Source organism: Sminthopsis crassicaudata, chromosome 1 (genome assembly GCF_048593235.1).
Source record: "Sminthopsis crassicaudata isolate SCR6 chromosome 1, ASM4859323v1, whole genome shotgun sequence".
NCBI classification, from domain to species: domain Eukaryota; kingdom Metazoa; phylum Chordata; class Mammalia; order Dasyuromorphia; family Dasyuridae; genus Sminthopsis; species Sminthopsis crassicaudata.
The window spans coordinates 251940194-251954416 of record NC_133617.1 but is presented as its reverse complement, the minus strand read 5'-3'; the positions used below and the strand labels follow the sequence as shown (position 1 = coordinate 251954416).

Genomic DNA, 14223 nt, shown 5'->3' with positions numbered 1-14223 from the left:
TCACTCTTTTTGTTTTTGTTTTTCAGAGGGGCCTCATTATTTATCTTCATTGTCATATATGGCAGACAGCAGTCTGAGTGAGGAAATGAGTCAATTCGACTTTTCTACTGGAGTACAGAGCTATTCATACAGTACCCAAGATTCTAAAGCTACTGTTGTTCATTTCCGGAGAAGGGTAATAATACCATTTTAAAATATAGAGAAATATTGGTTTAAGTATGTTTAATACATGATATGAAATTTAGCATGTGCTTTTTTTTTTTTTTTTTTTTTTTTTTAATCCATTTGCAATGGAAAACGTGTGTGCATGCTTGGGTACACGTTTTCCAAAGGCCACATGGTACTGTGGATAGAATGCAGGGCTTAGTTAGGATTCTCCTGATTCAAATTCTCCATCTGTACTTCCTGGCTGTGTGACTCTAAATAAATTCCTTAATCCCTCTGTACTTCAGGCTGCTGATTAGATCTTTTCTAACTGATAGGTAGGTTGTGATCTGTGCTAGTTGAAAAAATTTCCATACTCACATTTCCACACTTCTTACATTTTCCTCTTTTCTACATGACATTACAGTTTAATGACATTGACCTCCATTCCATTCTTCACTCATGCTCAGCACTCCACTTTCCAGTTCTAGACATTTTCACTGATTGCATAATATATTTATTTTTAGAACAAATAGAAAACTTTGAACTACAATTTGGTTACTTGTGCTTTAAGTGGAATATAATAGTGACATGCCTAATCTTAAATGTAAAATTGAAAAATAATTTATGTTTGAGAATTGTATTTGTGTGTGTCTGTCTCTTTTCCATCCTCCACACTGCCTCAAAATTTCTTCAGTTGCCATTAGTTTAACCACATTTTGCCATACTCCAAATGGCCTCTTTTTATTTTTCTTCTACTCTTGAAATATACATTATTATATTTTAGCTCAGTTATTTGATTTAAAGCAACTTAAATAAAAGTCTGAATCTGAACTCTTCAACAGTATTGTTGTTTGTTTGTTTGTTTGTTTTTTTAAATTGAACTTTCTAGCTGAAATGAATGTATGGAAAGCTTTTTTTGAGCAGGGAAATATTCTGAAAATCATGGCCATGGCTACAGCGCTTAACCAGAAATTTAGGGACAGCATGTCAATATCCTACTTGTACAATTTTCCAAGATTGCCTATGATTTTTCAGGTAGTTGTTGGTGTTTTTAGGGTATAAAATTCTTTAAAATTTATTATTTTTAAAAAACTGCCCCGTGTGTTTTTAATCTAGCTTTTTGTCTTTTGCATTTCTCTTTCCTCTTAAGTTAACAATCTAAGAGGAAAGGCTAGCAGAGTTAAATAATGAAATACTGAATTAGCAGAGTGAACTGTTCCCTAATTTCCAGGAATAGTTTTGTGGAATATAGTGAACATTAATGAATATTTAGGTAAGGAAGCAAAGCAGAAGGAATTAGTGGTTTTGGCAAGAGGTTATTAAAAAATGGTTCCTTAAAGAAATTAAGTTGAAAGCAAGAAAAGATCAGGAATTTTTCTATTATATTCTTAAAACCATATGTCTCAATTTATTCAGTAATTCTTTGAAAATAAGCTATTTTGGGGGTTTATTTTGTATGTTTTTGTTAAAGAATGGCATATACTTTGAAAGTGAACACATGATATAACAGTCCCTTACCTTCTTATTTTTCTATAGGAACGTATTGACTCCATGGTCCAAGATGATGTAATGGAGTTAGAAATGGATGAACTAAATCAGCATGAGTGTATGACAACCATGACAGCCTTGATTAAGCATATGCAGAGAAACCATATCACACCCCATGTAAAAGAGGTATTTCACTCCCACATCCTTTTAACTGATCTTATTGGGGGGCAGATTATATTGAAAAATAAGTTAATTACCTTGTTTCAAATAATTGTATGTAGTATAAACAGATAGTCTTTTTTCTTTATCTGTATAATTTTGAGTGTACATGGGATCATATAGGGATGGAAGGGACATCAGAAGACATCTAATCTAATCCTCATTTTGTAGGTGAAGAAAATAAGACCCTGGGAGGTTAAGTGACATGCCTAAGATATTTTTATATATGTATAGATATTTATGTATTTATTTATACACGCACACACACTTGTGTTTGTCGTGTGTATATTTTTTATTTGTTCCAGAGTTCGGAGCCACCAAATCTCCCTCCATGGATGAAGTTTCTTCATAGTAAATTAGAAAATCTGTCAACACCACTAAATATTCGTCTCTTCTTAGCTAAACTCATTATAAATACTGAAGAAGTAAGTAATTTTTCGTAATTTTTAAATTTTTCATTTCCTTATTTTAGTACCTAATTTAAACACACTAAATACAATAAGAGTTCTCTTATAGTCAGAAAAGAAAAAAAAAAAGATTGCATATTTTCAGAGTTATCTGCTACTCTTTTCTTACCTTTCCACCTTTTTTTCCTCATGTTGATAACCCCATTACTTGGTCCTCCAAAGAATTGTTTGTAATAGAAAAGTAGTCAGAGAACTGTTCATTCATTTTGATAATACTCACTGAACTGTTTCTGGAAAATAATGAATTTTTATCTCTAAATCAGTGAAAGAATTTAGTATATTAGGAATTCTTTTCACAGGTCTAGGTCAGAAAAAAAGTTATGATCATTCTGTATAATTTTTGATGCTTGCATTTTCACATTTATGAGTGGTATGATGTTCAGAATACTTAACAGACAATGCTTAGCTTGCAGTAAACACTCAATGATTTAGGATTTTTATTAATAATAATAATAACTAACAGTTTTATAACACTTTCAGGCTTGCAAAGTCAAAGCACTTTGCTATTCTCTTAAAAGTAGTTATCTAGGGAACTTACTTAAAGATGTCATTTCTAGAACTTTTTATAGAAGGGTTCTTTTGGAATTTTTTTCAAGTTTCATGCTACTTTTTTTTTTCTTTTCTCAGAATGTCAGCAGCTCATCCTTTGGGTTTTGAGTTTAAATTTTTGATACATCCAGAAGTCATTCAGAATCACAAACTAGGTTTGCTTATTAGTCAGGTGGAAAAAGGGTTCCTATGGGTTTCTTTATATTAATGTCTGTAGAAGTTACCTCAGCAATAACATTGCATAAAAAGTAAGCCATTACCATTGATTGATAGGTTTTAGACATAATTGCATACAGGATCTTTCAACTCTGAATTTATTTTCTTGAATTGACTTTATTTATGGACTTAGGTCAAATTTTAAAATAAAAAGTTAATTGTTTTGAACAGGTGTTTAAAATTTAATATTGAATTTTTAAAATAACTTTAAATTTTTGATTTTAGGTTTTCCGGCCATATGCAAAACATTGGCTTAATCCTTTGCTACAGCTAGTTGTCTCTGAAAACAATGGAGGAGAAGGGATTCATTACATGGTGGTAGAAATAGTGGTGGTAGTTCTTTCATGGACAAGCATCGCTACACCCAAAGTAATAATTTTATATATAATTGAATTAGTTTTATATCATTGCAAATATCTAATACCATGTAATTTACCCATTTTATCAAATATGCTACAATATTGTTAGCATTTTGCAGAATGGGTAAATGTTTTTAAAGTGAATAATTTAATTCTAAGGGATTTTATAATTTAAAATTCTTTTGGTATCAAAAGTATTTTTATTGTTAGCTTTTTTTAATAAAAGAGAATGAAAATAATAATTGTTTACATTTATATGGTATTTCAAGTTTGCAAGTATTTTACAACTACAATAATGCCTCATTTATTTAGTATCATTGGAGAATTAGATGTTTCTCAAAACTGAATTTTTCAGATAAGTGAAACCTACTTCATTCAAAATGAAAAAAATTTTAAACACTTTTCAGAGTATTTCTAAAAAATTTGTTTTATGCTTTTCTGTCTTTGTAGAGTAGTACAGAATACAATTTAGAGTTTTTTGATGGCTAAGGGTAATTTTTACTTAAGTATTACAGAGATTCATGATTTTGAAGAAAATATTTATGAATATACTTTTGCATTTTTATTAAAATATTTTGGTATTGGGGCAGCTAGGTGGCACCGTGGATAGAGCACCAGCCTTGAATTCAGGAAGACCCGAGTTCAAATCTGGTCTCAGACACTTAATACTTCCTAGCTGTGTGACCCTGGGCAAGTCACTTAATCCTAGCCTCAGGGAAAAAAAAAAGAGAGAGAAAATATTTTGGTATTAAAATTTTTAGTATTACATGTGACTACATAATTTCCATATTTTTCAGGGTGTTCTTAAAGATGAACTACTAGCAAATAGATTACTTCAGTTCTTGATGAAACATGTCTTTCACCCAAAAAGAGCTGTGTTTAGACACAATCTTGAAATCATAAAAACTGTTGTTGAATGCTGGAAGGATTGTTTATCCATACCATACAGGTACAAAATTAGTAGTGAGCTTAAAAAAAAAACAAACAAAAAAAACCTATTGTTAAAAAAATTAATTACTAGGAAGGTACTATATTTCTTAAAATGTAATTGTCTTATAAATATTTTGTTTGAGTGAAAAAGGACAGATTGAAATCATAAAACTAAATTGTTTGGGATTATTGGAATTGATTGAGTTACTGATTGCGCTAAATCCCTTGTAAACCTACTTTATTCCATATTACTTGGTTTTCCTTATGTAAACTTAACAAATTTAGGTAAATATCATGTCTTTTTATGTGTTCAGAGGCTTAGATACAACATGAACTTAGTGTGAATATGTTTGGTAGTACATTATTTTACTCGTGGCTTGGATTATAGTGACAGTATTAAGTTAATCAATTGAGAAAACTAGAATAAGACTGATTTCTTTCATATTGTATTTTTATTGTATTTTTTTATTTCAGTGTATATCACTATTTGATATTTTTTAGAATAGTTACTAAAGTATGTGATTCTAATAATGGAACAGTTCTAAAAACATCTTAATTTTAATAATGAAAATAAATATAACTTAAAGATGAAAAAACTTTTAGTTTGTGAAAAAGATATAGAAAGAAGGGAAAAGAGGATGTAATCAAATGTATCAATAGCAAAACAGTTGATTAATCTGAGTGCAAATAGAGGCAGCTAAAAGACTCAGTAGAGAAAGTGCTGGGCCTGGAGTTAGGAAAATCTGAGTTCAAATGTTAACTCAGATACTTTACTATTTATGTGATCCTGGGCAAGTCACTTAAGCTATTTGCCTTAATTCATGGGAGAAGGAAATGGCAAACTACTCCAGTATCCTTGCCTAGAAAATCACACGCACAATTTGGTTCATGGAGTCATAACAACAATAATGGATGCTAGAAGAATGTGAAGGAAAAACAATAATATCAAGGAAAAACAATAAAATCATAGAATTTCATCGGGAAAGTTTCTGTACGTCTGTGGATTTTCTAGTGTAAACTTTTCAAAGGTATTTATGTAAATATTTATTTTTTAATAATTTGATGGGACATTTAGTTTTATTTTTCCTTTTGTTCTTGTGTTTCAGGATAATATTTGAAAAGTTTTCTAATAGAGATCCCAATTCAAAAGACAATTCAGTAGGAATTCAACTATTAGGAATTATAATGGCAAATAACTTACCTCCCTATGATTCAAAAAGTGGTATAGAAAGTACAAGGTGAGAATCATATCTTTTTGTATTGATATTTTTGTCTATTAGAATGTAAATTAAGCAAAATGGACTAAAACTCTCTGTTTTAAATTTTGTGCTAGGGACCAGAATCCAGATTAATAAAAATAATCTTTTTTAAAAAAATGATTCCAGAAGGATATTTAATGCAAGGGATTTTGTTGTATGAATATGAGAAGTATTTCAGGGAATTTTATTTTGTAGGAATTTGTTTAGTCGGTTCCTTATTTTATACCTGAGAGAAGAAGAAATCTTTGATTCCAAATGAAGTTTGTTATTATTATTATTCATTTTTGCTTATTCTACCTTTTTCCCCATAGAATAGAACTTACCTATTTTCATAGGATCTTAGAGTTAGTTTTTACTGTATAGATGAGAAAAACTAAGGATAAAAGATCAGAAATAACTTGCCTCAAGTCATTTGACTTTTATTAGAATAAGAATTCTTACTTTTATTAGAATATGAATTCTTACTGTTTCACTGTCCTGATATGCTAAAATTTCAGATTTTAATGTGCACCACATACCTATTTCATAACATGTTTTGCTAATAAGAGTGATTGTAGAACCAGGTTTATACTAATAAGTCCTAAATGGAGAATTTTTTTCTTTCTTCAGTCACATCATCATCTCTTAAAGAATTCTAAATAGTACAAAATCAGGGGGAAAAAATAGAGAAAGTAGAGTATAGTTAAGATAGCCTACCTGAATAACCCTACAAAATAGACATATAAGTCTATATAGAGAAAAATAGACATAAACCAAGCTTCCTACCAGTTGGACTTGGATAGTTATTCTTTCTGAATCCCCCTTTCCTCATCTATAAAATTATGGGGCCAGGACTAGGTAATCATTTATGTTTCTTCTGACTCTAAATCCTATTATCCTGTGACTCTATCACTAGTTCTTAGGGAGGGTTAAGCAAATTATTCAGAGGGCTGTTGGATTTTATCAGTGTGGGTGCTATGTCAGAGAAAGCAAATATTAGTCCATCTGGTGTGATTCTCATCTGTGTTCTCATTTTAGTTCTTTACAAGTCTTCACATGCTTCCAACTTACTTGCTTTCTCATGACATTACAAAGGTAACAGTGGAGAAAACTGATTTCCTATCAGTTATCCTTCATACTCTCTATGAGATTAGTTCATCATATTTTTTCATTCATACTCTTCTTTGTTGAAATCTTTTTTTCTACTTCATCTTGGATCTCTTCCTTTTGCGTTCTTGCATTAATAGGTCTCAGTGCCATATTGGCAATCACATCTAGTATTGTCTGCTCTTCTTCTCACACCCCATGATGAGTACTTAATTGTCCTAGAGGGAAAATCATCAGATTGCTTATTCCTCTTTGCAACTTACAGATCTCCCCACCACTTTACTTTTAACATCCTTTCTTCTTTTGATATTTTATTTTTCATATATAATAGCATTTAGTGTGGATTCTGGTGTCAGGTAGGCAGGTAAGTAAGTGGGTGAAACATTTTTAAAGCTCTTGCCATATGCCAGACATGTTACTAAGAACGAGGAATAGCAGTAAAAGCAAAACAAGTCAAGAAGCTTACCAGTTCTAATCAAAGAAGATATTATATCAAAATAAACCAGAAATCAATGAGATTTGTGTGGTACATCATGAAGTTGTTTCCTGGGGCATAAACTCAACAATTGAAAGAGGGCTGTCAGAGGTAGGAAGCATCCCGGTGACAAGTCTGCTGGTAAGGACATGGAAAAGTGCAGAGAGCACCTGGAGTAGAACTGAGAAAGAAAGAAAGGATCGCCTTTATGAAATGGCGCTTATCAGGAAAAAATCAGCATTTGAAGGATACTAGGCACATAGTGGGAAAACTCAGGGCGTCACAAGTAGGTCTCACAGAATAGTGAGAAGAAATGGGCAGTTCTCAAAGTGGTCCTTATGTAACAAGCCCTTTTGTCACTCATCTCAGTACCTGGTTCACAGCTTCCTCTCACTCCCACCTCCTGTCCTCCCCATTAAAGGCTTCTGTATACTCAAAAGTTTTATATATAGAAGAAGATAGCATTGTTAAAGTTTTCTCAATTACTTTTTTTGGGGGGGTCCCACATTTTTGCTGTGTCTTCTGTATGTTCTTATATCTTGAGAATCAGTCTCTCACTGCTCTCATTTATATCACTTCATCATGGACTTATTCCTGATATAATTGATCTAGTTCAACCACTTGGTCTTCATTTTCTTCAGTGCTATTTTCATTTCTTATTAATATAACCAAGATTGTGCCATCAGTTGTGGTGGTATCACTGTTCTTGATGGTAAAAACAGTATGTTACAGAAAATTTTGTAGATAGTTTTGATCTTTTGTCCAGATTCATCAGACAAGTATGAATAAGAAAGAAGGGAACTAGTAATGTAGCAAAACGAAATCTACAGGGTGAACCTTAGTACCATAATGGCCTGTCCAGAATATTAAGGAAACTGAAGAATGTATTTATAAAAAGGCATGGATAAGAGTAATACAGACTGTGTGGAAAGTTTATAATTTTCACTAATTGTACTCTCTTAGAAGGACTACCCATACTAATGAATATATGGATCCAAAACAGTAAAAGTATACTTCACACAGTTTTCCATATGCAGTTATAGAATAGTTTTCTATGTAATAGTATATAAATGTTTCCAAAAATTTTCTTGAATAATATCCAGGATTTTCTTGGTATTTTGGTCCAACTGTACCTTGGACTATTATGCTTATTGAAGAATTATTTTCAGGTTTACTTTCTAAATTGTGATGAAAAGCTTATAGTACTTTGTTTTATATGTGTAATTTGGTTTATAGCATACTAGTTAAATGAATTTTTATGAATTTGTTTCATCTTTTATAATTTGTAGATACTTTCAAGCTTTGGTCAATAATATGTCTTTCATAAAGTATAAAGAAGTATATGCAGCTGCAGCAGAAGTGTTGGGGTTAATTCTTCAATATATTGCTAAGAAGGAAAATGTAAGTGAACTTTTATATAAATTACTTTTTCCTATAATAATTTATAATTCAACTAGCATACTGAATACCTACTATGTAGAAAGTCTTTTTGTAAGCATTTTTAAAAATATTTTTTTTATTTGGTAATCATTATACCTTATGTTGATATTTTAAATTATAATCCAATGATTATGGTACTTGTATTATTTATCATTATAGATCAATGGTGAGAACATTTTGTTGTATAAAACACAGTATTATATCTTAGAAATATAAAAAATAACATATCTCATTTTATCCTTATAATGCTTATGTGAAGCAGACATTTCTTGCATTATTATGCTCATTTTACAGATGAGAAACTGACTTGTAATCAATGATGAGGTTGGACTAGATCAAAGCTTCCCCCACTGCCACCCTCTTAATAGTATTGTATTTTTTTTTTCAATTACTTGTAAAGTTAGTTTTCAACATTCACTTTGTAAGATTTTTGAGTTCCAAATTTTTCTCCTTTCTTTCCTTCTTTCACTCTCCCTCTAAGAGAGCAAACAATCTAATATGGGTTATATATGTACAGTCATTTTAAACTTATTTCTGTATTAGTCATGTTGTGAAAGAAAAAACAAAAAGGGGAAACCATGAGAAAGAAAAAACTTAATTTTTATTTTTTTGCTGAGGCAATTCGGGTTAAGTGACTTGCCCAGAGTCACATAGCTAGGAACTGTTGAGTATCTGAGGTCAGATTTGAACTCAGGTCCTCCTGATTTTAGGGCTGGTGCTCTATCCATTGTGCCACTTGCTGCTCCAAGAAAAAACAATTTTTTAAAAAGTGAAAATAATATACTTTGATTTGCATTCAGTCTCTATAGTTATTTTTCTGGATGCAGATGGTATGTTCCACCCCAAATATATTGGAATTGTCTTGGATTACTGTATTGCTGAGAAGAGCTAAGTCTATCATAGTTGATCATGCTGTTTCTATGTACAATATTATTCTTGTGCTGTTGACCTCGCTCAGCTTTTTCCAGGCTTTTCTGAAATCAGCTTATTCATCATTTTTCATAGAATGATGATATTCCATTACATTGATATGCCACAACTTGTTCGACCATTCCCCAGCTGATGCGCACATCCATTCGATTTCCAATTGTTTGCTACTACAAGACTGCTGCTACAAACATTCTTGCACAAGTGGTCTTTTTCACTCTTTTATGATCTCTTTGGGTTATAGACGCAGTAATGGTCCTGCTGGAACAAAAGATATATATGGTTTGATAGCCCTTTGGCATAGTTACAAATTGCTTTCCAAAATGACTGGCTCACTTCACAACTCCATTAACAATGTATTAATGTCCCAGTTTTCCCACACCCCCTCCAACATTTGTCATTATCTTTTCCTGTATTCTTAGCTAATCTGATAGGTGTGAGGTGGCACCTCAGAGTTGTTTTAATTTGCATTTCTGTAATTAATAATAATTTTTTTCATATGACCTTTAATTTCTAAATCTGAAAATTGTTCATATGCTTTGACAATTTATTAGGGAATGACTTGTATTCTTATAAATTTGAATAATCCATTAGTATAGAATGCGAAAATTCTTTTTTTTTTTTAATTTAGAATTTTTTTTCACAGTATATATGCATGAGTAATTTTTTTTAAATAATATTATCCCTTGTATTCATTTTTCCAAATTATCCCTCCCCCTCCATTCCCTCCCCCCGATGACAGGCAATCCCATACATTTTACATGTGTTACAATAAAACCTAGATACAATACCATTTTCTTGTTGCACATTAAGTATTAGATTCCAAAGGTATAAGTAACCTGGGTAGATAGACGGTAGTGCTAACAATTTACATTCGCTTCCCAGTGTTCCTTCTCTGGGTGTAGTTATTTCTGTCCATCATTGATCAACTGGAAGTGAGTTGGATCTTCTTTATGTTGAAGATATCCACTTCCATCAGAATATATCTTCATACAGCATTGAAGTGTACAGCGATCTTCTGGTTCTATTCATTTCACTCAGCATCAGTTGATGTAAGTCTCTCCAAGCCTCTCTCTATAGAATGCGAAAATTCAAAGAAAAAGAAAAAATGCCATGAGAGCTTAGAGAAAGGAGAAATCCTTTTTACCTGAGTATATTAGAGAAAGAAAGATAAGAAAATTTTCAACTGGCAGATATCTGGAATAGTTATTGAACCTATTAGATTGGCTAATAGAACAGGAAAGGAAACTGACAAATTGCAGAGGGGTGGGGAAATGGAAAAATCAAGATATTCGTGCATTGTTGGTGGAATTGTGAACTGAATCAACCATTCTATAGAGCAATTTGGAACTATGGCCTAAGAAATATAAAACCATGCATATGCTTTGACTTAGCATTACTACTACTAGGTCTGTATCCCAAAAGATTTTTTTAAAAAAGGAAAAGGACTTATGTAAAATATTTATAGCAGCTCTTTTCTGAGGGCAAAGAATTAGAAATTGAAGGGAGTGATTGAACAAAATGTTTTATGTTATTTGATAGACTATTACTATTATGCTCTAAGAAATGATGAGCAGGATAATCTCAGAAATAACCTAGAAAGACTTCCATGAGCCCTTTTTGTAGTGGCTAGAAACTGGAAAATGAATGGATGTCTATCAATTGAAGAATGGTTGGGTAAATTATGGTATATGAATTTTATGGAATATTATTGTTCTGTAAGAAATGACCAACTGGAGGAATACAGAGAGGCTTGGAGGGACTTATATCAACTGATGCTGAGTGAAACGAGTAGAACTAGGGGATCATTATACACTTCAACAATGATACTGTACAAGGATGTATGCTGATGGAAGTGGATATCTTCAACATAGAGAAGAGCTAATCCAATTCCAATTGATCAATGATGGATAGAATCAGCTACAACCAGAAAAGGAACATGGGGAAATGAGTGTAAACTGTGAGCATTTTTTTTGTTTTTCTTCCCAGATTATTTTTACCTTCTGAATACAATTCTTCCTTTGCAACAACAACAATAACAATAAAATTCGGTTCTGCACATATATATTGTACCTAGGATATACTATAAGATATTTAATATGTATGGGAATGCCTGCCATTTAGGGGAGGGGGTGGAGGGAAGGAGGGGAAAAATTCGGAACAGAAGGGAGTACAAGGTATAATGTTGTAAAACATTACCTATGCATATTTACTGTCAAAAATGTTATAATTATAAAAATTAATTAAAAAAAAGAGAAGAAAAAAAAAGAAAGACTTCCATGACCTGATACAAAATAAAAAAGTACTGTATACAAAGCAACAGCAATGTTGTGAATGGATCATTGTATTACTGAGAACAGCTAATTCTGAAAGACTTATGATTAAAAAATTGCTATACATCTCCATAGAAAGAACTGATGGTGTCTGAATACAGATTGAAGCATACCTTTTTACCTTATTTTTCTTTGGGATTTTTGTTTGTTTGTTTTAACAATATGACAATAGTGGAAATGTTTTGCTTGATTACTCATGTATATTGAATTGCTTGCCTTCTCAATGGGGGAGGGAGGAGGAAGGGAGAGAATTTGGAACTCTAAGTTTTAAAAATGAATGTTAAATTATATTGGATTGCTTGCTGTCTAGGGGAAGGAGTGGGGGGAAGGCAAATTTTGGAACATAGATTTTTGTAAGCGTGAATGTTGAAAACTATCTTTGCACATATTTTGAAAATATAAAGCTATATTTAAAAAGTATCAATCATTTTTCCATGTAAATGGGAAAAATAAAATACTACATACATTTTCTAAATAGGAGAAAAAATCTGGAGTTCGAATATTTCAGGATTAAGAGACAGAAGAAAGGCACTGGAAAAGTGAAAAATATTTAAGGAATGGGGAATAATATAGTTTAGATAGAATATAGGACAGCATATGAATGGTCTTGAATGACAAGGCAAAGAGTTTGGACTTTTGTGTGCAATGACAAGCCATTATATTTAGATAAGGTTTGAGTAAAAAGCATATTATTATTTTCTGCAGAAATGTCTAGGGAAATAGTCTATGACTAAATAACTAATGAACATTAAAAAGTATTTCTAAATGGTTCACTGCAGATTGAACTGTGCCAGATGCTGTTTATTGAGAGTAAATAAACTTGATATTCACTAGTAGTTTGACATAGTTCATTAAGAAGCAATGCTGAGGGACAGCTAGGTGGTGCACCAGCTCTGAAGTTAGGAGGACTTGAGTGCAAATGTGGCTTCAGACACTTAACACTTCCTGGCTGTGTGACCCTGCAAGTCACTTAACTCCAATTGCCTTAGCAAAAAAAAAAAAAAAAGAAGAAGAAGAAAGAAAGAAGAAGAAGAGGAGGAGGAGGAGGAAGAGAAAGAAGAAGAAGAGGAAGAGGAAAAAGAAAGAAGAAGAAATAATAATAATAATAATAATGCTGTTTTTGGAGAAGACAATGTTCAACTTTTATCAGACAAAACAACTGTCATATTAAGTAATGACAGGTTAAATTTTAGTTAGGGAAAGAAAGGAAGATGGCCCAAGTTGGCAAGCAATATGTAAAGTTTCTTTTCAAAAATTTCTCTTCTCATATTTTGTCAGTCAGAAATTTATTACTTAAAAAATGAAATGTGTTTTGAGATGGTTCAGGTAAATTTATGCTTTAGTGAAGAGATGATCAACTTTTTTGTAAGATCAGGTAGATCCAAATAGCACCACTTGGTGACAGAAGTTCTTGATCAATGAAGTCAGTTTTCCCTCCCACCAGTTAGGAATAATTTGGCTGAAGCCTTCTGTCAGCTGACTACTTCCTATTGTTAGAGCATGGATTGAGCCTACCTTTGTTCCAGTGTAGCATCTTTAGTTCTTCTCAGCTTACTCTCTCAGTCTTCTTTCAAAATCTTAACTGTCTGCTTCTAAGGTAGATCCCTCTGACTCTTCTTAAGTGATTTTACCTTTCACCCCAGACTTCTCTAGTGAAATCTGTATTCCTTTAAAAAGTATGTCAAAGCCTTTGTTTATATGTATATGTATAAAATATTGTATTTTATTAGTTTTACCATTTTAGCCATAATTCAAGCTGATCCATTGTTTCTTGGGTGTCCTTGAAAGTTTCTTTATACTCATATTTAGTTCTCAATATGAAAAATATTTTTTGCTCCCTCATAAGTCAGACAATTCCCACACAAGTAAGGTAGCATAATTTTATATCATTCCCATTTGAAACAGTCTGTTTTTTTGCCACAGATCATATAAAGTACACAAAATAATTCAAGTGCTTTTAAAAAATGGTTTCTGCATAAAAATATATTAGCAGTTTTTATTAAATCATAATTCTGTTCCTACATTTTTTAGTTCTGTAACTATTAATCTAAAGTAGGGGCAATATCTTACATACTTTGACAATAATTTTTTTTTTTAATTTCTGTTTACTACCCTTTTAAGCACTAAAGTGGGCCATTTATCCTACAAGGACAGTGTACCTTACATGTAAATTGCTTTACAAACTTTAAAGTTCTATGTAAAATTAGTTGCTATTATTTTTTAAATTTTCCAAGGGATATAATTTTGGAAGAGGCATTAGAACTATTTCACTTAGTCACTGATGGGTTGAACTTAGCTCAGTATTACTTAAAAGCTGAATAATGTAGT

The 14223-nt window shown here is 31.8% G+C and overlaps 1 protein-coding gene across 6 annotated transcripts in view; it reads left to right on the top strand.

The window, feature by feature from the left end:
* The window catches only part of PRKDC (protein kinase, DNA-activated, catalytic subunit), a 166408-nt gene that overhangs the window by 81664 nt on the left and 70521 nt on the right, over positions 1-14223 (top strand). For all 6 annotated transcript variants that reach the window (XM_074277974.1, XM_074277964.1, XM_074277954.1 and 3 more), the window contains 7 exons: positions 27-175; positions 1684-1821; positions 2160-2279; positions 3312-3455; positions 4243-4394; positions 5482-5613; positions 8485-8596. In XM_074277974.1, the coding sequence (XP_074134075.1) occupies positions 27-175; positions 1684-1821; positions 2160-2279; positions 3312-3455; positions 4243-4394; positions 5482-5613; positions 8485-8596 (947 nt within the window). The remainder of the gene's footprint in view (positions 1-26; positions 176-1683; positions 1822-2159; positions 2280-3311; positions 3456-4242; positions 4395-5481; positions 5614-8484; positions 8597-14223) is intronic.